The sequence below is a fragment of the Coenobita brevimanus genome, chromosome 24, assembly GCF_032717465.1.
Source record: "Coenobita brevimanus isolate Jiangsu-jjx chromosome 24, ASM3271746v2, whole genome shotgun sequence".
Classification (NCBI taxonomy): domain Eukaryota; kingdom Metazoa; phylum Arthropoda; class Malacostraca; order Decapoda; family Coenobitidae; genus Coenobita; species Coenobita brevimanus.
Genome location: NC_136977.1, coordinates 16,262,289 through 16,286,366, shown reverse-complemented (window position 1 = coordinate 16,286,366; position 24,078 = coordinate 16,262,289). Strand labels below are relative to the sequence as shown.

At 43.8% G+C, this 24,078-nt stretch overlaps 1 protein-coding gene across 1 annotated transcript in view; it reads left to right on the top strand.

Moving 5' to 3' along the window:
* Positions 1-24,078, top strand: part of LOC145393503 (proteasome adapter and scaffold protein ECM29) — an 835,694-nt gene that overhangs the window by 476,168 nt on the left and 335,448 nt on the right. Inside the window, exon 11 of the mRNA XM_080267631.1 lies at positions 15,306-15,435. Coding sequence (XP_080123757.1) covers positions 15,306-15,435 — 130 coding nt within the window. The remainder of the gene's footprint in view (positions 1-15,305; positions 15,436-24,078) is intronic.

Below are 24,078 nucleotides of genomic sequence, written 5' to 3'. Positions count from 1 at the left end.
CACACACCTATCTTATCTGCCAAGCAACCAAAATGCGCGAACATACGAAAATACCACTTCAAATCATCCTCTAACTGACTCAGTGTTTCCACACAGTCTATCTATCTATCTATTGCCAGACGCCTCAGTCCCGTTTGGGGTGGCCACAAACAAATCGCCTCCAAGTCGCCCTGTCCCCCGCCATTTCACTGCCCTGCTCCCAACTCACCCCCCCCTCTCTCATATACCTCTCCACCCCATCCCTCCATCTCATCCTCGGCCTCCCCCTCCCTCTTCCCCCCTCCACCTCACTCACATACACTCTCTTCGTCAGTCTTTCACCCTCCATCCTCTCCACATGGCCAAACCACCTCAGTGTGTTCCTCATAACGCTTCCTATCACATCCACATGAACACCACAACGCTCCTTTATATCCTCATTCGTCAGCCTGTCTCTCCACGTGACTCCACAGGCTCCTCTTCAATAACTCATTTCCACTGCTCTCACTCTTGACTTGTGTCCTTCCAACAATGTCCAAGCTTCACTTCCGTACGTTAGAGTTGGTGTCACAATACTGTCATGTAGTAACTTTTTGACATCCATGCTCACTTCCCTGTTTCTTATCACTGCTTTCAAGGAACCAGCAACCTTTCATCCTTGCTGTACCCTTTCAAGCACTTCACCCTCCAAACCTCCATCCTTACTCATCACACTACCCAAATACTTAAACGTACTCACATTTTCCAATTCCTCACCATCTAACCTCGCTGTACATTCACTAACTTCACCTCGCTCAAAGACCATCACTTTACTCTTCCCTACATTCACCTTTAGGTTCCGTTTCTTACACACTCTCTCAAACTCATCCACCAAGCCTTGCAGCTCCCCTTCGTCTTCACCCAACAACACAGTATCATCTGCAAACAACAGTACAGGGAGTTTCCAAACACTATCCTCTCTCACCAGGGCCACTCCAACATCCACTACCCTACCTTGTACCTCTTTTATTACCCCATCCATGTACAGATTGAACAACCATGGAGACATGACACATCCCTGTTTCAAACCAACTTTCAAAGAGAAAAATTCTCTTAGTTCACCATCCACACGCACTGCAGCCTTCTCACCATCGTGCATACTCTTCACAGCATTCAACAACTTCCCATCTACTCCATATATTCTTAACACTTTCCACAATCCTTGTCTATCCACCCTGTCATATGCTTTCTCCAAATCCATGAAAGCCGCATACAACTTCATTCCCTTCTCTAGAAACTTTTCCACTAAAGATCTAAGAATGAATATCTGATCTACACAACCTCTTCCCTTCCTAAAGCCTCCCTGTTCTTCTCCAACTAATTTCTCTGTTCTTTCTCTAACTCTGTCTATAAGTATCCTACCATACACTTTTCCTATTATACTAAGAAGACAAATGCCCCTATGATTACCACACACTTCTTTTTCCCCTTTTCCTTTGTACAAGGGAGTAATTATACCTGACTTCCAATCCTCCGGGACTCTACCTTCCTCCCAGGCCAATCTGCACATCTTCCACATCCATTCTACTACTATCTCTTCCCCATGCTTCAGCATTTCACCACACACTCCATCAATTCCTGGGGCTTTCCCCGATTTAACTTTCTTCATTGCTTCCACAACTTCTATCCTACTGATTTCTTCCTGTCTTCTCACCTCCCTCCTCCTCCCAGCCATTCCCCATCCACTTATACTCGCATTACTTCCATCCTCTGCGTTCAACAATTCCTTAAAGTGTTCTCTCCATCTGCTCACTTTTTCTCCCTTCTCCACTAGTAATCTACCATTTTTATCTTTCACTCCCCTGCTAACTTCACTTCCACACAGTGCACATATATATTGTTGGACCTCTACCGGCCTCCCGCGGTTGCAGATACTTGCTGACCATGGTGGACCGTGTCATGTGGTGGGCAGAGGCAACACCTATGAAAGACAGCACAGCAGAACGGATAGCCCACTACTTCCTGGCTAGTTGGGTGGCATGCTTTGGGGCCCTTCACACCATTATCACCGACCAGGGTGTTCAGGTTGAATCCTGGGCTTGGCGAGAGATGCTGAATTTCTTGGGCAGCATACAACCGTCTACCATCCACAATCAAATGGCATGGTGGAACGTTTCCACAGGCGCCTGAAGGAGTCACTCCGCACCCGCGCCAATGCAGTTAATTGGGTGGATGCCCTCCCCATTATCCTCCTTACACTGCAGGTCACCAACAAAGAGGAGCTGCAAAATTCATTAGCGGAACTAGTTTATGGGGAGGTCCTCCGGCTGCCTGGACAGTTCGCACAGGAGGCAGTCAACAGCTACTCACTATCCTTTCTCCCTGCCCTCTGCCAGGCTATGGCCAACCTGCAACCAATGCCACCTCACATGCCACCATCCCGTCCTACGCACATGCTGCCTGCCTATAGACTGCCGAGAGTGTGTTTATTCATCAGGATGCCCACAAGGGCCCACCGGAATACCCATATATCGGCCTGTACCGTGTCATAACTCGCACAGATAAGCATATCATGGTTGAACACCATGGTTACCATCAGACAGTCTCTCTGGACAGGGTAAAGCCTGCCCACGTCCCTATTCAGCAACTTCCACCACCTTATCCATCCCCTCAACCCTCAATTCCCTAACAATCTCCTGGCCCAGTGAACACTTCCCAGCTCCCATCTCATCCATCATCCAACCACCCACCTTACTTCCAACAGTCTTCCAACCCATCTAACCGTCCCCTCCCCCCTCTTTCATTATCTGCTCTTCCATTGCCCCCGATCACCCAACGTGCACCATCTCATCCACCTCCTACACAACCCCTTAACCCCCTTCGACCCTCACAACCCACCAATGACTCCTCGCCAATCTTTCCATTGACAATCCCCACCCATCATTGTACTAGACCAGGACTGTGAACCACCTGTCTCACTCCCAACTCAACTGGTATCCCCCAGTCATTATTCTTCACCAGAGGATCGGCCCCCACCACAGTCACCATCCCCCTCTCCTATCCCATCCCTCCCCAACACGACAGATGTCTCTCCTACTCCAGAATCCCAAAAGTCAGGAAGTTTCAACCCTGATGGATACTTAACGGCTTCTGGCAGAACAGTCATGCATCCAGATTATTTTCAGGCAATGTGAAATGATTAGAATATACTGTATATTGGTATCATTTTTTTTTAGCTAACAATTATATTAAATAAAAGGTGTACTTTGATCCTGTGTTGTAGGAGCTCATGATAATTGTTTGGGGGATAAATGTATATGTACTTTAACTTTTTTGTGTGTTTACTTTTATTTGGGGAATGGTTTTGTTTTTATTTTGTAAAGTTTTTAACTAGTTTGAATGTCTTAGCATATAATGTACACCCGAGGAAAGTTCCACCTTATACACCTGCCTGCCGTTTCAGACCTTTATGCGTGAGACAACCACTAATGAAGCAGTAGCCTGTCGCTCAAATGTCTGGTACCACTGTGTGGGAGGGGAGGAGTTAAGGGAGGAGGAAGGCTGGGGGAGCTGGTAGTTCCTACCCCACCCTCTTCCATCCCCATCCTTCTCACACAGTTACCAGATAGATGAATGTTGGCTACTGCTTCAATAACATTTGTCTCACATTTACTGCTTGGAAGTGGTGAGCAAGTGTATAATGCGGAACTTTCCTCGGCTGTACATTAGCAAATGTGTATTTAGTTTTTTTCTTTGTCGGAGGGGAGAGGGAGTATTGTGGTAACACACATACGTATGCTTGCCAGCCACACACACACACACACACACACCAAGAGTAAGAGGGAAAGAAAACAGGAAAAAGGAGTGGTTTAATAGAAAGTGTATGATAGCAAAAAAAGAGAGAGATAAGGCGTGGAACAATTGGAGAAAGAGAGGTAACGACAGAACAAAGGAAGAATATAAAAGAACAAGAAATGAATACACAAGAATACGTAGAGAAGAAGAAAGGAATTTTGAAAAAGGTATAATTGACAAATGCAAGGATGAACCCAAACTGTTTTATAGATTTGTTAATGGCAAACTGAAACAAAAGGAAGGAATCACCAAGCTGAAAGTAGAAGGAGAGGTCTTTAAGGATGCGGCAATGCAAGCAGAAATAATGAACAAACGTTTCCAGTCAGTTTTCACTAAAGAAAAGGAGCTTGTGGAAGGGGAGGGAGTGATTAGAAATGTTCCGGTGATGAAAGATATAAAAGTGGAGGTACAGGAAGTGTATAAATTACTGGAAACTCAAGATGTAAGGAAAGCCGCAGGACCTGATGGAATTTCTAATTGGGTACTGAAGGAATGCAGAGAACAACTGGCGGATAAAATTCACAGCTTAATTGTATGCTCACTGGAAGAGGGGAAAGTGCCAAAAGAATGGAAGAGGGCAAATGTGGTACCAATTTACAAGGGAGGAAACAGGGAAGAACCCCTGAATTATAGACCAGTGTCTTTAACCAGCATGGTCGCAAAATTGTGTGAGAGAATCCTGAAAGACAGATGGATAAAATATCTGGAAGAGATGAATATTTTAGCTGAATGTCAGTTTGGATTCAGAAGTGGAAGGTCATGTGTTTCAAACTTGTTGAGCTTTTACTCAAGAGCGATTGATGTGGTACAGGAGAGAGATGATTGGGTGGATTGTGTGTACTTAGACTTAGAGAAAGCCATTGACAAGGTACCTCATAAGAGACTAATGTGGAAACTAGAATATATTGGAGGACTAAAGGGGAAACTGTTGGAGTGGATGAGAGACTTTTTGAGAGACAGACAAATGAGGACAGTAATAAAGGAAAAGATGCCTGGATGGAAGGAAGTAACAAGTGGAGTCCCTCAAGGCTCAGTGTTGGCGCCAGTAATGTTCCTGATATATGTAAATGATATGGTAGATGGAGTGAACAGTTATGCAAGTCTGTTTGCTGATGATGTAAAGATCTTGAGGAAGATAGAGGCTGAGGAGGATTGTAAAATACTGCAGGAGGATTTGGATAGGATACACAATTGGAGCCGGACATGGGAAATGAAATTTAATGTAAAGAAATGTAAAATATTGGAAATGGGTAAAAGTACCAGGAGACCATCACTGAATTATTTTTTGGGTAATGAATTAATCACAAAAAGGAGAGAAGAGAAAGATTTGGGAGTGCTAGTCCAAGATAGTTTGTCACCAGAAAAACACATTAACAAGATAGTTGGAGAGACTTATAAGCTCTTGACTAACATAAGAGTAGCATTTCATTATATGGATGAGGAAATGATGAAAAAATTGATAGTGGCCATGATCCGCCCCAGGTTAGAATATGCAGCGGTAGTGTGGTCCCCACACAAAAAGAAAGATATAAACAAGATTGAGAGAATACAAAGAACAGCAACCAAGATGGTCCCCAGTCTGACAGACCTGTCATACAGAGAGAGGCTGGAAAAACTGGATTTGCCTTCGTTAGAGGAAAGGAGAAAGCGGGGAGACATGATTGCGGTGTTCAGGACCATGGTGGGAGTAGATAAAATTGACAAAGAGGATCTGTTTGTATGGGATAAGAGAGCAACAAGAGGACATGGAATGAAATTGAAAAAGTCAAGCTGCTTGAAGGATATCAAGAAATATAGCTTTCCTTACAGAAGTATAGACTTATGGAATAGCCTGGACAAAGAGATCGTCCAGTCTAAAAACTTAAACGAGTTTAAAGTTAAATTCGACTTACTGAGAAACAGCGACGGAAACCCATGAGCATAGTACATTCCGTGTATATCACAATTGTTTATATTAGGTAAAGACTTAAATATTTGGAATGACTTAGACAAAGAGGTGGTGCATGAGAAAAACATTCATGTGTGTAAAGGTAGACTTGATAAATGTGGATATGGAGACAGGACAACACGAGCATTGCTCAATTCCTGTATACTACAAATAGGTAAATACAAATAGGTAAATACACACACACACACACAACACCCTCATACCAACATCCCCCACTAATTGCCTAGTCTCCTCCTGTTTTCCATTACCCCCATCTCCTTCCAATACTCTAGCACACAAACAAAGCCACATTGTTTAAGCTCTGCCTGGCAAGAGTTAGTCATCATCTGAGGTCATAAACTCACATTACATGTTCCTTCCTTCCAACGACAAAGAGCTTTCAAGTCATTGATACCAGCCTCCTGTGTACCAAAATTACCTCTTGAATACACCATTATCAGCAAGCTGAGTTTGTATCTTCTTCCACTCATGTAACATTAACCCGCCACGTGCCAGTGCCATTTTAAAAACGGTCAGACATAACTGCGCGACCAGTGCCAGTGCCATTTTAAAACGGTCTAAAATAAAAAATTCACTGTGACTGCATTTTTCAAGATTCGCGGGTAAAAATTGGCAGGCATGTAAGGTAACTACTCCTCTACCATCCCCCAGGCTGTCAAGGCCATACACTCACTAGCTTCCCTCCTCACGCACCCTTTGCCTCACTTTGCCTGTGTGCCTCACCCAGTGCTGTACATAGTGAAGGCATTTTGTAAATATTTTAATGTAAGTGTAAGTTGCACATATTTTCTTGTAAATGTAAGGACTGTATAGTGAAGTCAAGTTGTAAATACCTTCTTGTAAGTGCCAGGACTGTACGTAATGAAGTCAGATTGTACCTATCTTCAAGTAAGTGTAAGATAATGCATTCACAGTGAGAAAGACATGCAAATTGTGATAGAGGCTGAAGTAATAAGTAATCATAAAAGTGTACAGAACATTGCTATACCTTCCCAGCATAAATACCTGAGTATACCTTACATAGAAAACGGCTTTCTCACGTACGTAGTGAGTGTGAGAGAGCGACTGTACCTGAATACGAGTATACTGGACTGAATAAAACTCATTTCCGAGCCTCGGTCAGCATTTTAACAGCGAAATTCGTTGTTTCCACATCAAAATTTATCACTAGCCAAAAAAAAAAAGGTCGAAAAATGGCCAGCACTTGGGTGACCCATAGGGCTAAAAATAGCCGGCACGCGGCGGGTTAAGAATACCTGCTTAGTAATTCAACAGACCATCATCTGAATTTACTTGCCATTATCCAGATGTAAAAATGCCCAAAAATTTCAGCTGACATGCCCAAACTTTTGGTGTTGTGGCCATTGGGCTTGATCCGTGAGCGGGAAGTAGTCCGTAACCCACAACCAGAGCTAAAATGTCCGTCCGCCCCTGTACTGATTGGTCAAAGTCGTGTGCTCCTCCGATCACTCCCAATGAACCTCCAGCATCTGAATAATACAACTGTAACCCACAAGCGGTGTCAAAAGTCCGTATGCATCCCCAACGAATGTCCAAATTCGTGCGGTCACTGGGATAAGTCTTTCCTAACTGCCACCGTGCATCTAACATAGACTACAAACCACGAATATGTGTTCGGTGACATCGGCCGTCTGCCTTTCAACTGAATCTCCAAAGTTGCCTGGTCACCAGGAGTTGTGTTGCTGAGTGGCCAACAAGCGTGTAACACAGACCACAAGCCACGAGTAAGTGTACGGTAAAAGTGCCTGTCTGCCTCTACACCGAATGGCAAGAGTCCCATGGCCTCCGGGATTAGTGCAAAACCACCCAGCACGCGCACTTGTCCACTTCCCTACCAAATGGTCAGAGTCACCTGGCAGGCTGCATTAGTCATATGCTGGCTGAGGCGGTGATGTACTGGTCATCCCCTATTTTTGTGGCCGTTGGGCTCGAGCCTTGAACGGGAAGTAGTCCGTAACCCACAACCAGAGCTAAAATGTCTGTCTGCCCCTGTACTGAATGGTCAGAGTCGCATGCTCCTCCGATCACTCCCTATGAACCTCCAGCACCCGAGCAATGTGACTGTAAGCAACGAGCGGTGTCAAAATGTCCGTATGCATCCCCAATGCATGTCCAAAGTCGTGCAGCCACTGGGATAAGTCTTTCCTAACTGCCACCATGCATCTAACACAGATTGCAAGCCACAAGTATGTGTTCAGTGACATTGGCCATCCGCCTTTTTACCGAATCTCCAAAGTCGCCCGGTCACCAGGAGTTGTGTTTCCCAATGGCCACCAAGCGTTTAACACAGACCACAAGCCGCGAGTAAATGTACAGTAAAAGCACCTGTCCGCCTCTACACCGAATGACGGGAGTCCCATGGCCTCCAGGATTAGTGTGAAACCCCCCACCATGCGCACCTGTCCACTTCCCTACCAAATGGTCAGAGTCGGCTGGCAGGCTGCATTGGTCATACGCTGGCTGAAGTGGTGATGTACTGGTCATCCACTATTTTCATCACGTGATAACCCTTGCCTGGGAAAATAGAAGTGAACTTCATATGCAGATACAGTAATCCCTGTAATATCTGGATGCCCAATTTCCGGACATCCCCAATAACCGGACATTTTTGTCCCGGGATCCAACATTCCCAAAATGGGCCAAAAACCGCAAAAATTTCGAAAAAAAATCAATTTTTTCCCACCCGTAATATGAAATTGCCGCTGGCGCCGAACAGCTGTTACACCATGGTCCCTTCACCCCCTCCTTCCTCCCCCCTCCCCCCCTCCTCTGTCAGGTTGCCATTTGGTATTTTTCATTACCAAATGTGGGCCAGTTTGGTAATGAAAAATTCGTTTGGTAATGAATCAGAATAATACAATACCAAATGGATTTTTCACATGTATGAGGATACACAGGATGGAGATGGTGGATTGTTTGCTCTCTCTGACTAATTTGGTTGCCTATATAGCATGATAATAATCAACATGCTGTTAATTATAAGAAGAATGATTACATGTATTTCCACTTGTGTATATAATTAGTGAAGAATAGATGCTAGCTTTACGAATTTGGTAATGAAAGTTAAAAATGGTAATGAATATTGAGGAGTTTGGTAATGTGGCCGTTGCGATCTAGCAACTCTGTTACCCCGCCATCATCAACAGTCACAGCCTAACTCCGATCGAGAGCAGATGCTTATAGCAATGCAAGCCACAGGTGCTCGTTTTTTGTGAATAAACTGCAGTACCTTGCCACTAGAACACACAGGAATTTACAGTGTTGTGCAGTGTTAAGAAACTAGAATTTAGAGTGCAAAGGATTAACTGTGGACTGCAAACTGGCGGTTCAAACCAGTCTAGGAGCCAGGGACTTGTAAGTTCCCAGAATGTTTAATATTGTATAAATTCACCTCTAAAACCTCATTTTATGGTTCTTTTGCATTTATTTCAGTCTTTTATGTCCCTTATTGGTGTGATTTGGGTCTTAAATAGGTGCAATGCATGTCCAGAGGGAGTTGTATAGGTGTTTTTCTGAGTTAGGGTCCATAAGTACAAGTCCATAAGCTGGGGCCCAATATCCGGACAGGACCACTATCAGGACATGCCTTTGGCTCTGTTATATTGGATATTGGAGGGATTACTGTATCTGTTTGCCACGTTTTGCTTCCTTTGTGCTCGGAGGCATGTTTGTGGTGCAATATGGCAACTCTGCATTGCTTGCCAGCCTACAAACCTGCACCTCAGTTCCTGCCTATGTCTCCCTCGAGTGGTAATGCTTGCAAGTATGGCTGTGAATGCGGTTTCGTTTGTGGTGGTCCCTTACCTTCTTCAGATTGTGGCCCTCCTCTGCTGCATTCTCATTTGTGTGATGATGGCCACACCACTACCTAAGATGCAGAAGAGGAAGGTTTTGACTCTGGAGAGCATGAGATACTAAGCATGGCTGACGCGAGCTGGACCACAGGGTGCATAGTGAGGGAATATGATCTAGCTCGTTCAACATTGTTTGAAATCAAGAAGTCATGGGACAAGCTTATGCAGTACAGACAGGACTTCAGCGAAAGCCCACGTAGGGGGAACAGGAAGGCCATGACCCAGACCCTGGCACACCATTATTGACTGGTTGACATTGTTGTGGTTTTGTCAGCAGCATGCTGCTGGTGTGCTTGTGTGTGAGACCAAAGTGAAGGCTGCAGCCAAGAGGTTTGCATGTCTGCACACCGTACACAACTTCAAGGCTTCCTAAGGATGGCTCTTTTGCTTCAAGCTTCACCATGGACTTACAGGCTGTAAGGTACATGGCTAGGCCTTGGATGTGGCAGCGGAGAATGGAGACCTGTTTCACCAGAAAGTGCAATGCCTGCTTAAGGACAAAGGCCTTACTCTTGGTCAAGTTTATAATGCTGATGAAATTGTTCTGTTCTACCACTCATTGCCCACCAACACCCTGGCAGAAGAGAAGGAGAAGACTATGTCTGGTCACAAGTTATCCAAACAATATGTCCCTTTTTTGTGCTGTGCTAATGCTAACGGGATGCACCGCCTCAAACCCGTTATTGTTGGGCATGCAAAACAACCACGTTGTTTCTGTGGGTTGATGGATAGCCCGCCTATTGTGTGGCACCATTCTGTGGAGGCCTGGTTTATTGCCAAGTTATTCAGAAACTGGTTCCACAGACACTTCATCAGGGAGGTTATCCATTATCAAACAGAGGTCCTTGGTATCGCCTATGACAAGGTGAAGGCACTCCTACTTCTGGACAATGTCCCCGCGCATCTGTCACAGAAGGATTTGGTTGGTGATGGTGGACGGCGGGTGCATTAGGTGCATGTTTTTGCCATCTGATATGACTGCTCTGATTCAACAAATGGACCAGGGAGTTATCATGGCTGTACTGGTGGAGGTTCTTCATCGAGGTGATGGCGGTGCTGGAGGATGAGAATGGGGCCGAGGACACACATGGGAAGCAGACCTTGCAGAATCTTCAGCGTTATGACCTGAAGTCTGCAGTGTTCAACTGGGCAAACGCCTGGAAGGAAGTGTCCGTGAAAACCCTCAAAAGCAGTTGGTCTTGTCTCCTCCAGGGAATTGAAGCTGAGCACAACTTTGAGGGGGTTTGACTTGGATGATATCCACAGCCGCCATAGAACAGCAGGAGAGCAGGTGGACATAAACAATGTGAGGGATTGGCTGGACAATGACATCTGGCAATCCTGGTAATCAGACCATGTCTGATGAGGAGATTGCTGCTGCTGCCTGTGTGGGCACAAAAGAGGACAGTGACACTGATGAGGATGAGGTCCCTGACTCACAGCCCCCCGCAACTCCATCACTTTCTCATCTCAGTGCCCTACATGCCAGTCTGGCAGGGAGTTGGTGCTGCGTAGCCTGGCGATGGAGGTGCTGGCAGTCAGGAACGCTGTCATCCTCTGGCAAAATTGTTGGTCCTATCGTCAGTAAGGCAGTGTGAAAGGGGAAATAGTAGGGGAGTGAAAGATAGGAATAATAGATTGTTGGTGGAGAAGAGAGAGAAATTGAGGAGATGGAAGGAGCACTTTGAGGATTTGTTGAATGTAGAGAGTGAGAGCAGTGTGAGTATAAGTGGTTGGGGAATGGCTGGGAGAAGAAGAGATGAGAGGAGGGAGGAAGAGATCAGTAGGTCGGAAGTAGTGGAAACGATGAAGAAGATTAAGCTGGGAAAGGCCCCAGGAATTGATGGAGTGTGTGGTGAAATGCTTAGGTATGGGGGTGAGATTGTTGTGGAGTGGATATGGAAGTTGTGTAGATTGGCTTGGGAAGAGGGAAGGGTTCCAGAGGACTGGAAATCAGGTATAATTGTTCCTCTGTACAAAGGAAAAGGGGAGAGAGAAGTATGTGGTAACCATAGGGGTATTTGCCTTCTTAGTGTGACTGGTAAAATATATGGTAGAATACTCATTGATAGGGTTAGGCATATGACAGAGGAGCTAGTTGGAGAAGAACAAGGGGGATTTAGAAAGGGAAAAGGGTGTGTAGATCAGATATTTGTTCTAAGATGTTTAGTGGAGAAGTATCTAGAGAAGTGAAGGAAAGTGTATGCTGCCTTCATGGACTTGGAGAAAGCTTATGACAGAATAGATAGGCAAGGTATGTGGAAGGTGTTAAGAATATATGGAGTGGAGGGGAAATTGTTGAGTGCTGTGAAGAGTATGTACGAGGGAGCTAGGGCTACGGTGCGAGTGGATGGTGAGCTGAGTGAGTTCTTTGATCTCAATGTGGGACTGAAACAGGGGTGTGTAATGTCTCCATGGCTGTTTAATATATATATGGATGGGGTTGTAAAGGAGGTACAAGGTAAGGCAGTGGATGTGGGGGTGGCCCTAATGGATAAGGGTGAGATTTGGAAGCTTCCGGTGTTGCTGTTTGCTGGTGATACAGTATTGTTGAGTGAAGATGAATGGGAGTTGCAAGGTTTGGTGAATGAATTTGGGACAGTGTGTAGGAGGAGGAAGCTGAAAGTTAATGTAAACAAAAGTAAAGTTATGGTGTTTGAGAGGAATGAAGTCACAGAGTGTGCAGTGAGGTTGGATGGTGAGGATATGGAGAATGTGAGTGCATTCAAGTACTTGGGTAGTGTGATGAGTAAGGATGGAACTTTGGGGGATGAAGTACGTGAAAGGGTACAGCAGGGAAGGAAGGTTGTTGGTACACTGAAAGCAGTGATGAGAAATAAGGAGGTGAGTATGGAAGTTAAGAAGTCACTGCATGATGGTATTGTGATCCCTACCCTGACGTATGGAAGCGAGGCGTGGACATTGCAAGAGGGGAACAAGTCAAGATTGAGAGCAGTGGAAATGAGTTACTTGAGAGGAGCATGTGGAGTGATGTGGAGGGACGGGTTGACGAATGAAGAAGTGAAGGAACGTTGTGGGGTAGATGTGGATGTGGTTGAAAAGATTAGGAGAAACACACTGAGGTGGTTTGGACATGTGGAGAGAATGGAGAATGAAAGACTGACTAAGAGGGTGTATGTAGGTGAGGTGGAGGGAGGGAGAGGGAGGGGTAGACCGAGGATGAGGTGGAGGGATGGAGTTGAGAGGTATATGAGGGAGGGGGGGGTGAGTTGGGGGGAGGGGAGTCAAATGGTGGGTGACAGAGTGACTTGGAGGCGTTTTGTCTGCGGCCACCCTTTGCGGGATTAGGGCGTCGGGCTATAGATAGATAGATAGATAGATCATCAGACCAGGATCGACTCCTTTTTCAAGCCTGCCACCCCAATGAGTGCCAACCCATTTTCACCACCATCACCACCTTGTTTCCCACGTTCACCATCGGACCTGCAACCAAGTGTATAGACAGCCACTGAGTCTCCTTTGGATGTAAGTTTGCAACTGTCTTTGGAGTCTTCTTAGATGGGTAGGCCACCATCACCACGCCGGTCATCACCACTCATTGCTCAGCTCCAGCAGGTAGAGGAAGAAGAGTTCTTCAACCTTTGCTAAATGCGAAGGTTAGCCGCTAGACCACATGGGACAACTGTACATCTGCTGGAGATGTGCAGGTTACGAAGCCTGTCTGCGGTGCACTGGGTCACAAGTACCACAACTGAATGTTTTTTGGTAGGGAGCTTTAGTTTTTTTTCATAGTTTCCTTGGTGTTTAAATTTATTTAGGATAATCCCATGTGTGTCCTGATGTCAGAATATGGCAGATTGACCTTAAATCAGTGCCAACTGGAGGCGTGCAGGTTACATATCCTGTCTGCAGTGCACTGGATGGTAAGTACCCGAATTGAATGTGTTTTGGCAGGGAACTTTTTTTTTTTTTCCATAGTTTCCATGGTGTTTAAATTTATTTAGGATATTCCAATGTGTGTTTTGATGTCAGAATGTGGCAGATTGACCTTAAAGCAGTGCCAAAATTAGGAGGGATACTGTACATACAGTAGTTTATAGATAGGGTGTTTTCTGGTTTTCAGTGTTTTTTTTCTTCATGGTTTTCTTGGTGTTAAAAATTATTTCCGGTATTCCCGTGTGTGTTTTGATGTCTAAATATGGCAGAATGATTGGAAAACAGTACCAAAATTAGGAGGGGTACTGTACTTACAATTGAGTATAGGTAGGGTTTTTTTTGGTTTTCCATGTCTTTTTTTTAAATTTTGCATGGTTTTCTTGGTGTTAATAATTATTTTCAATATTCCTGTGCTTGTTTTGATGTCTAAATATGGCATAGTGACTGGAAAGCACTACCAAAAGTAGGAGGGGCACCATACACACAGTAGTGTATAGGTAGGGTGTTTTTAGGTTTTCAGTGTTTTTTTTTTTTCATGGTTTTCTTGGTGTTAAAAATTATTTTTGGTGCTCCTGTGTGTGTTTTGATGTCTGAATATGCCTGAATGACTGGAAAACACTGCCAAAGTAAGCAGAGGTACTGTACAAATAGGATAGGTATAGGTTGGAGGTTGGGTATAGTAGGGGGGATATTGTTCATTAGCCGGATATTGCCACTACCCTGACATGCCTTTGGCTCTATTTCATTCAATAATTGAGGGACCACTGTACTTTCCCAGTTATGAAGGTTTGAAAAAAGGCTATGTTGGGAAATATGCCTGTAAGAAGAGGGCAGCTGCATCAAAATATGCCCAGGGTCTAGGTGTTAAAGAATCACAGTGCTGTATTTGTCATCCTATTCACTCTGCACTCTACACACATTCGCTATTAACCCCATTTTCATTGCTCTTGTTCTTGACGTTTTCATGCCACACCAAGATCTTACACCCATATTTTAATACAGACACAAAAACTTTTATGCAAGCTTCCCACAACTGCCACACTCAGACCAGTGTACCAGTGCCTTCATAAAACTAGCCACTTTCCTTCCCTATGCTGCTTTGCATGTACTCTCTTTGCACATTGATTCTTTGTTCTGTGTCCTTGCACTCAGGTAACTCCCTCACCATTTTGAACCATTCTTCATTCAGGAACTCATCCTACTGTTGCCAGACAATTTAATTCACTTTGGATAGACCTCAGACTGAGGAGTTTAGGCATGGCTTCCATTAATCCCATCACTTCGAGAGGTATGCCCCAAGTTGATGTGGATGTGCTAGAAAGCATTAAGAGAAATGCTTTGAAATGGTTTTGCCATGAGAAGAGGATGGAGGAAAAACTGACTAGGAGAGTTTATGTTAGTGAGGTAGAGAAGGGTGAGGGAGGGGGAGACCAAGAATGAGATGGAGGGATGGAATGGGGAGGTACATTTGAGAGGGTTGTGTGAATTGGAGAGAGGGCAGCCAGATGGCAGAGAATATGGCGCCATGGGGACAATTTGTTTATATTGGAATGCCATACGGGATTAAGGCAATTGACTGTAGATAGAAGAATTGTTATTTAAGTAGGAAGCAAGCTTGAATAGGGTGGCAGTGCTTCTGCAAATTTATGGAATTAGGAGGCTCATAACACAGAGTTTTAGATGCTTTTAAGTATTTGGCTGGTAGTAGTTAGATTAGCTTTCAGCTTTTAAAATTAAGTATGTAATGGATTTTCTTTTTCTTTTTTTTATAGCGTTTGGACAGCCAAGAGAGCTGTGTTCTGGCTGTGGGGTATAGTTATGCATACTGCATTAGCAACATGAAGAAAGCTGGAGTTTATCTTGAAGATTGGACTGCCTATGAAGCCATTGTACATGACTTTGGTAAGTATTGATCAGTGAACACTTAAGCCCATGTGTTGTTAAGAACTGTACATGTATTTTGTTACATGTTGACATGGTTGACCATGCTGTTATGTGTTTGTCTATGTCCTTATGGCAGCATTTCACGTGTTGTGATCATAAGCTATTTCCCTGCCCAATCCTCATTCCAGAAGACTTCGTGCAGAAGCTTGCTCCATGTCTTCCATAGTCTGCCTTTGGGCATTCTTTGCACAGGTTTCACACATGTGACACTCCTCAGCCAGTCCTCCTCCTTTCTCTTCTCAACATGTCCAGACCATCTCTGCCTTTGATATTTTGAGGCCAGATTTCTTGCAGCATGCTATTCTCAGATGTCACAGAGATCCATTTCAGTTCACATATCTAATATTTCTTATTTTTCTGTATTCCAATCTGGTGCATGTATCCCCATCTCATAGAAGCCATGCAGCATAATATTTCTCACACATGATTAATAGAGAGTACTCATGTTGTGAAAGGATAGACCCTTTGTGGTCAGGAGGAGTAACTGCTGCCTTACTTTTGTCCATTTACTTAGTCCAGCTTTGGAGATGACCTCTGTTCCTCTTCTTGCACCCAGCCTGTCCCCCATGTAGCAGAACTCTTCCATGCATTGCAGGTGGCTGTCTTCACAGATGACACTTTCCATTCGGTTGTCCACAACCTGGATACTCTTATATTTTTCTCATTCATAATTTCTCACCTCATGGTGTCCTATACCATTGCATCTTTTGTGGACTCATCCATTGCAGATTTTAAAAAGATTAAAATCCCTCCCAATTTTCCTGTTATTTACAACATACAGTGCACCCCCACACAGTGCAAACTCACACGATGTGAATCACCTACAATGCAACGTCAGCCCAGAAAATGCTTATTTTTATCAAATGCGAAATCAGTGAATCGAACTTCCCAACATGCGAATCGGCTATATGATTCTAAGGCAAAAATGGACTTTCCGCCATCACTATGAGTGTCAGGCTGGACAATGCAAGTCAATCACATGAAGGACGGTGTCTGGCAACGAGCCAGATTCAAAATGGCAGGCAGCTGGCCAGCTATCTCCATGCCATCTATCAACTTTCCTGAGTAAACAGACACATCTCCTCCATATTGCCATGAGAACATGTAGCTCGCATCCTGTGGTCTGTTATAGCATTACAGCAGCACCCATCTGTTCATTATGGTCTCGGCTGTCGACTTTGAAGGCTTTATGGCACCTCCAGGAGACCTCAGCAGTGACAGTGAGTGACAGCGGGGCGCCCCGCCCTGCGGGGCAAGAGTAGACGTCCCGAGCCTCAGATACCCACCCCTCTCCCTTCTTAACAAGCCCAGAAGTCACTTAAATAAAGGTATATGGTGTTCTGTTTGTCGTTTTATTTGATGGTCCAGTTAGAAGTACTATTAGACAAAGTGTTATCAGGGTAGAGTAGGCTGGAAGGGGACCCAAAGACCAAGCCCTGGGTGTGCTGTCCACCATATACCATTTTTCCCCTAAGTTCTTTGGTTCACACAATGCGAAGTCATGGATTGCGAGGGTTTCTGCCACACATAAACTCGCATTGTGCGAGGGTGCACTGTAGACTTGTTCACCTTATCCCTTGAAATTATTTCCTTCACTCTTATTGACCATAACTTTTGCTAATGCCTGCTTCTTGCCTGGTGTCAGCAGGCATCAGTGATCAGTGACACTGACATAGGTGAGATCATTGGCTGGTTTTCTTCATTGTAAACAAGCAGAAATTTCAATTTCTTTGGACTCAGAAAGAAGGGTGTAACACACCAGAATAGTCATCTCCAGTGTTTAGAAGAAACCTAGAGGTATCTCAGAAAATGTATGCATGGAAAGGTAATTTCTATCTATCTATCTATTTCCAGATGCCTCAATCCCATTCAGGGTGCCACAAACAAATCACCTTCACTTCACCCTGTCCCCCGCCATTTCACTGCCCCGCTCCCAACTCACACCCCCTTCTCTCATATACCTCTCCACCCCATCCCTCCATCTCATCCTCGGCCTCCCCCTCCCTCTTCCCCCCTCCACCTCACTCACATACACTCTCTTCGTCAGTCTTTCACCCTCCATCCTCTCCACATGGCCAAACCACCTCAGTGTATTCCTCCTAACGATTCCTATCACATCCACATCCACACCACAACGCTCCTTTATATCTTCATTTGTCAGCCTTTCTCTCCATGTGACTTCACAGGCTCCTCCTCTTAAATAACTCATTTCCATTGCTCTTACTCTTGACTTGTGTCCTTCCAGCAACGTCCAAGCTTCACTTCCATACGTTAGAGTTAGTATCACAATACTGTCATGTAGTAACTTTTTGACTTCCATGCTCACTTCCCTGCTTCTTATCACTGCCTTCAAGAAACCAGCAACCTTTCTTCCCTGCTATACCCTTTCAAGCACTTCACCCTCCAAACCTCCATCCTTACTCATCACACTACCCAAGTGCTTAAACGTACTCACATTTTCCAATTCCTCACCATCCAACTTCACTGTACATTCACTGACTACACCTCTCTCAAAGACCATCACTTTACTCTTCCCTACATTCACCTTTAGAATCCATTTCTTACACACTCTCCCAAACTTATCCACCAAGCCTTACAGTTCCCCTTTGTCTTCACTCAACAAAACAGTATCATCTGCAAACAACAGTACAGGGAGTTTCCAAACCATACCCTCTCTCACCAGGGCCACTCCAACATCCACTACCTCATTACCCCATCCATGCACAGATTGAACAGCCATGGAGACATGACACATCCCTGTTTCAACCCAACCTTCAAAGAGAAAAATTCACTCAGTTCACCATCCACACGCACTGCAGCCTAGCACCATCATACATACTCATCACAGCATTCAACAACTTCCCATCTACTCCATATATTCTTAATACAGTACTTTCCACAATCTTTGTCCATCCACCTTATCATATGCTTTCTCTGAATCCATGAAAGCCACACACAACTTCTTTCCCTTCCCTAAAAACTTTTCCACTAAAGATCTAAGAATGAATATCTGATCTACACAACCACTTCCCTTCCTAAAGCCTCCCTGTTTTTCTCCAACTAATTCCACTGTTCTTTTTCTAACTCTGTCAATGAGTATCCTACCATACACTTTTCCTGTTATACTAAGAAGACAAATGCCCCTATGATTACCACACACTTCCTTTTCCCCTTTTCCTTTGTACAAGGGAATAATTATACCTGACTTCCAATCCTCCGGGACTCTACCTTCCTCCCAGGCCAATCTGCACATCTTCCACATCCATTTTACTACTATTGCTCCCCCATGCTTCAGCACTTCACCACACACTTCATCAATTCCTGGGGCATTCCCCAACTTCTATCCTACTTTTTTCATGCGTGCAGTTAAAATTTCTTTTGAAGATGTATTTTCTCGCTTCCCTGATTTGGTATTAAAATTTTGTCCAATTCCAACAAGATCCCTTTTGTTGTTTTCAAGAACTTTGATTCTGACACCCTGCATAAAAACCTTTTGCCTTTGTGTGTCAACTTGCATCTTCCCCTCAGGATGGAAGTTTGTCCTAGAGAAGGGTGACCATTTCCCTATCACCCTATTGCTGTAGCCTGTTGCATTTCCAGAGTCTTTGAATCTATCGTCTATAGGAGGACTTCGAATGAGGCACCTCTCTTCTCATACCCTTCTTTCCAGCCATCAATATGAGTTTTGTGAGGGGCATTCCTCTGCCAATATTATCATACTCCTTTCATATTCTTGGTCATCCTCCATTTTGAACTTTGGTGAAACCTTTGGCATTGCATGGACATTTCAAAGGTCTTCAGCCAAGGCTGGCCTAAATCTTTAATTTCCAAAGTGACCTCTTACAGTTTTTATCCTTCTGTCTAGTTCTTGATCTCTGAATTCCTGTGTGGCTGCTTTGCAGGATAGCTGCTGTTGTAAATGGCTGTTCTTCTTTTAAATCTGTCAGTAATGTTGCTACTCAGTGCTCTGTCCTCTTACCAGCTGTCTATCTACTGTTCGTCAGTGATCAACTGAGCCACACCTATAACTCTGCCCACTCATATGTTGATTACTCCACAGTTCATTTTTCCATCTACTTCTCACAACATCCACCATAACAGTTACAGTACTTCAACAGCCACAACACGAGGCTGTTGCACACGAGGTACAGTGAGTCTTCGATATATGAAAACCCGAAGTACGAATTTTCGATGGTACGAAAGCAATGAATATAGGACAAATTCCACAGTACGAAAATATCTGTCTTGATGATACAAAAATCGATACGAAAGGAAATACAGAGATAGCCCTATTATCCAAACTGTATGGTGTGAAGAGGTGCCTGAGTAGTCTGAAATCGCGATTAATCCGGCGGAAACAAAACAGAAGTACTGTTAGATTGATTTATTTACCGGTAAATGTACAATGAAAGACACAACTATCTTCCCAGTTCTGTCTGAAGAAAATTTACACCAGGTAAAATACAGTGAAAACCCTGTTTCTACTAGTGCATGTTCCATATGGTTCGATTTTTCCACCCTATATTTGTCAGACTTTGGGAAGATACTTGTATCATTGTACACTTGAAGCAGCAGAAAGCCCTTACCAATTCAATTCATAATCCTCCAGCTTGTTTCTGTAATTTTCTGACAACTTTCAGTTTGGCAAATTACTTTTTCTTGCTGAAAAATTTCCTCTCGGTTATTGTCGTCACTTTCCCCTACGATCGTTTCCAGCGCAGTGGAAGAAACTTAGCGTGCTCAAAGGTGGATATTGTTTCCCAATTTCCCAACTGGAGATTAGGTCAGGTTAAATTATTAGGTACAGATAAGCTCGGTTAGGCCAGGTTTAGTTAACACTTAGAGAAGAACAGTCCTTTCTGCCATTATGTTAATGAAATAAACAAGAGTTGTCGCACCAGAACAGCTAAAAATGACGGGGAAACAGATTTAACAAGAAACATGTACTGTATTTACCAACCCAGAAATTTCCATCCATCCATCATCCAATTCTACGTTGCCCCATGAGAAGCGTAGAAGCCCGGGGCTAGGGAATTTGGTCCTGACATTTAAGATGAGAGTGACCAGCCTCGCTCATCCCTGAGTGGCATTACATGAGCAATAACCCCAACCACCCCTTGGATATAAACCTTCACCGGCTCAATCCGATTGGAGTGCTGTAATTACCCACTAAACCACCAGGTGCCATAATTTGGTTATATGGTTACCACCCAGCATAATAAATGGTTTCCTGGTGTACAGGAAACCATTTGGCTTGTCACTCAGTGTACAGTCACCCACAGGCAGAAGGAAGAGGAAAGAATGAAGGAAAGAATGATGAAAGAGGGAGTGTAAAGTCACCCGTAGGCAGAAAGAGGAAAGAATGAAGGAAAGAAAGACAGAAGAAGATGGAAGGAAAGAAGGATGGAGGAGAGGACAGGGTAGACACCCAAGAGCAGCACTACATTGAGTGAGTGGATGGTGAGCGCCCCCACCTACCACCATAATCTGAAAAATATAACAGACTATCAGGAAGAACTGATGTAGTAAGGTGCTTTTACTGCTTAAAGTAAAGCATATGTTTAGCCCCCTCAGTGGGTGTGGGTTCAGAAATTTGCTTGCTCCCGTGGTCGGCCATGGGACCATTTTATCAAAGTTCTAAAATCAATTTCTTTTTCTTACATATGTGAAAAGACTCGTCTGGTACACCTGGCTTTTTTTATTATTATTATTTACCTAAACCCATCCTGTGATTTGCTATGATTTGTATACCAATTAATAAAATTAGGATGTGTGTTACATTAGCATGTAAACATCGGCGAAAACATCTGAGGTGAAGTGAACTGTGAACGCCTTGACTGCATGGGATGGTGGAGTAGGGTTGTGTAAACGTACCAGTGACCTTCGTTCCCTTCCCATAATTGCTCGCAGTTTTTTTTATAGCTCACCCTAACTCAACGTCACTGACACCGGTACAGTAAGGTGTTGTTCAGGGCCAGCAACTATGAAAGCAATGATGGAATACATTATTGTTTGTATCAGTCCTCTTTCTTTCACACATACACATAAGAATGGACAAAAGAATGAGCAGTAAATGTACACTAACTTTAAGGAGCAGAAATAACTGTGCTCAGTCAGTCCGAAATATATTGGGAAGAGCGATACCGAACGAAGAATGTGGAGCTAAATTCTGACCAACGAGAACATGTGGGACAAAAGAGTAAATTTTTTTTTTCTGATTCGCAAACATTTTTGTTCCATATCGTCTCTTAAAATTGTAAAATCCATAATTTTTCGTGTAAGCCTACAGCCTAAAGACCTTACCAATTCAGTTCATATTCCTCTAGTTTGCCCTATATTTTTCTGACTATTTTTAGGTGGTAAATTATGTTCTCTTGCTGAATGAAAATTAGAATTAGGGCGCATGTAACATAAGCATGTAAACATTGGCGAATACATCTGGAGTGAAGAGAACGCCTGACTGCTTGGGGGAAACACACCAGTGACCTTCTTTCCCTTCCCATAATTGTTCGCAGTTTTTTATAGGACGGCCTAACTCAGTGCGACTGACACTGAAACAGTAAAGTGTTGTTCAGGGGCAGCAGGTATGAAGGGACAGTAAAGTGTTGTTCAAGGGCGGCAGGTATGAAGGGTTTAATGGAATATTGTATGAAAAATTCAAAATAGGCTTGGTGCACAGCTTGCTTGTCGAGAGAAAACGAACTAACCCCTCTCTGGTAAACAAATATTCGCGCGCTTCTCAGTTGAGTCCACGTCCCTCCTCTCCTCGCAGCTTCGTTGTATGTGATGATATTATCGCAGCTCTTTGCCTTTTTGTATTGTTTTGCCATGCCTCTCGAGCGCCCTGCATCATCTCCAGCATTGGGGGAACCCGCTGCAAAGAAACAGCGGCACTGTACTGTAACTCTGGAAAGGATATTGGAAATTATAAGACCCCACGAGGAGGGGCAGGGAGTCTCGGAGATTGGACGTGCTATAGGCCTTGCAGCTTCCACCGTTGGGACTGTGACGAAGAAAAAGGAGATGTATTAGAGTATGGCCACCTCCTTCTCTACAATTGTATATAGGTATTTCTTACTTCAAAATGGGGAGGGGGTAAAGTTTAGGTGGGGGGTCCGAGTGGGTCCTGGGACGCATCCCCCCCATTGATATGTATATTCAATGGGGAAAATCATTCCGATATACAAAATTTTGAATTACAAAAGTTTTTTTTTTTTTATCCCTATCCTTTCGTTTATCGAAGACTCGCTGCATCTGGCTTGTCCAGAATGGTACTTGGAGTAAAAGAAACCTTGATATTTTTAATGTATCACAAATTCAGCTCTTACATCTTTCAATCTATCAAAGCCTCTCACAAGAATATTCCTTAATACTGAATTATATACCCAGCTCAGCCCTTCATCATCTGTAGGTATTCTTGAGGTGTGATTCTTGCAGAACCTGTCATGAAAAAAATCACATTACTTTCCATCTTAAATCGCTTCTCAGAGATTTGACATGCTAAACAAACTATACTGTACTTTCGTAACCCCTGTGCAGTTGCTTAATTTGCACAGAAGCTTTATTCTTCCTGGTGTGGAATACAGTTCTAATTGTGTGTGTGTATGTGCATGTATGCACATGCATGTATGTGCACGTGTGCTTGTATGGAGAGGAGGGGGGCCCCCCACAAATAGCTCTTCCAAACGAGATGGAGGCTAAGTTTTTTTTGTCTTGACAACTCTCCTCCATATACTGATACCGTTGAGTGTCTCTCTTCACTGCTGTGTTGCATCTCTTACCCTGTCTATCTCTATCTATCTATTGCCAGACGCCATTATCCCGTAACGGGTGGCCATTTGACTCCGAGTTATTTGTTTTACTGGGAGGGGCGCTAACCCTCCACCAACCCACATGTTGACACGTAGGGAGCACGAATGGTTTGGTTATGTGGTTACCACCCAGTGTTGTTAATGGTTTCTTGGCTTACAGGAAACTATTTCAGTAGTCACTACTCACCTTTGCAGTGTGCTCATATCCCCCACTGTCTAATAAAGGACTCTTAACCTGTTTTCTGTCTAACTCTCCAAAGAAAGATTTAGTCCTTTGTTTGTCACTAATCAAATCTGGAACAGTCATCTTCAGTCTTTATTTCCTTTTCCCAATGGCCTGCAGTGTTTTAAACTAGTATGTCTGGGCTTTTTGAAATAATCGATCTTAATTTAATTCTTTTATTCAGTTTTTCGTAGGAAGATTAATTTTTTGCAGGCCTTTGCCCTTTGGCTTTTTTTTTTTCCGTTAAAGAAAGTGCATTCCATTTATACAAATTGGCAAAAATGATTACTGTAAATGACTAGGGTGGGAAAGGAGATCTGGATGATGATGATGACTAAATTAAAATGAGAGTTTTGAGCCCAAAACTACTCTTTTCAAAAGAAATGTTGTGACTTCACTGTCCAGTTACCTTGTTGCAAGAGTTTCTTAGTCCTAGAGCACTTGAGATGGAGGAGGTTGTTCTTGGGGCATTGTTTTTATTTTGATACATGTTCACAGAGAGATCAAGGAGGTTTTCTCTGGATCTTCCTATCTCATGTCCATGGAATATTTTGTAAGAGTGGTAGT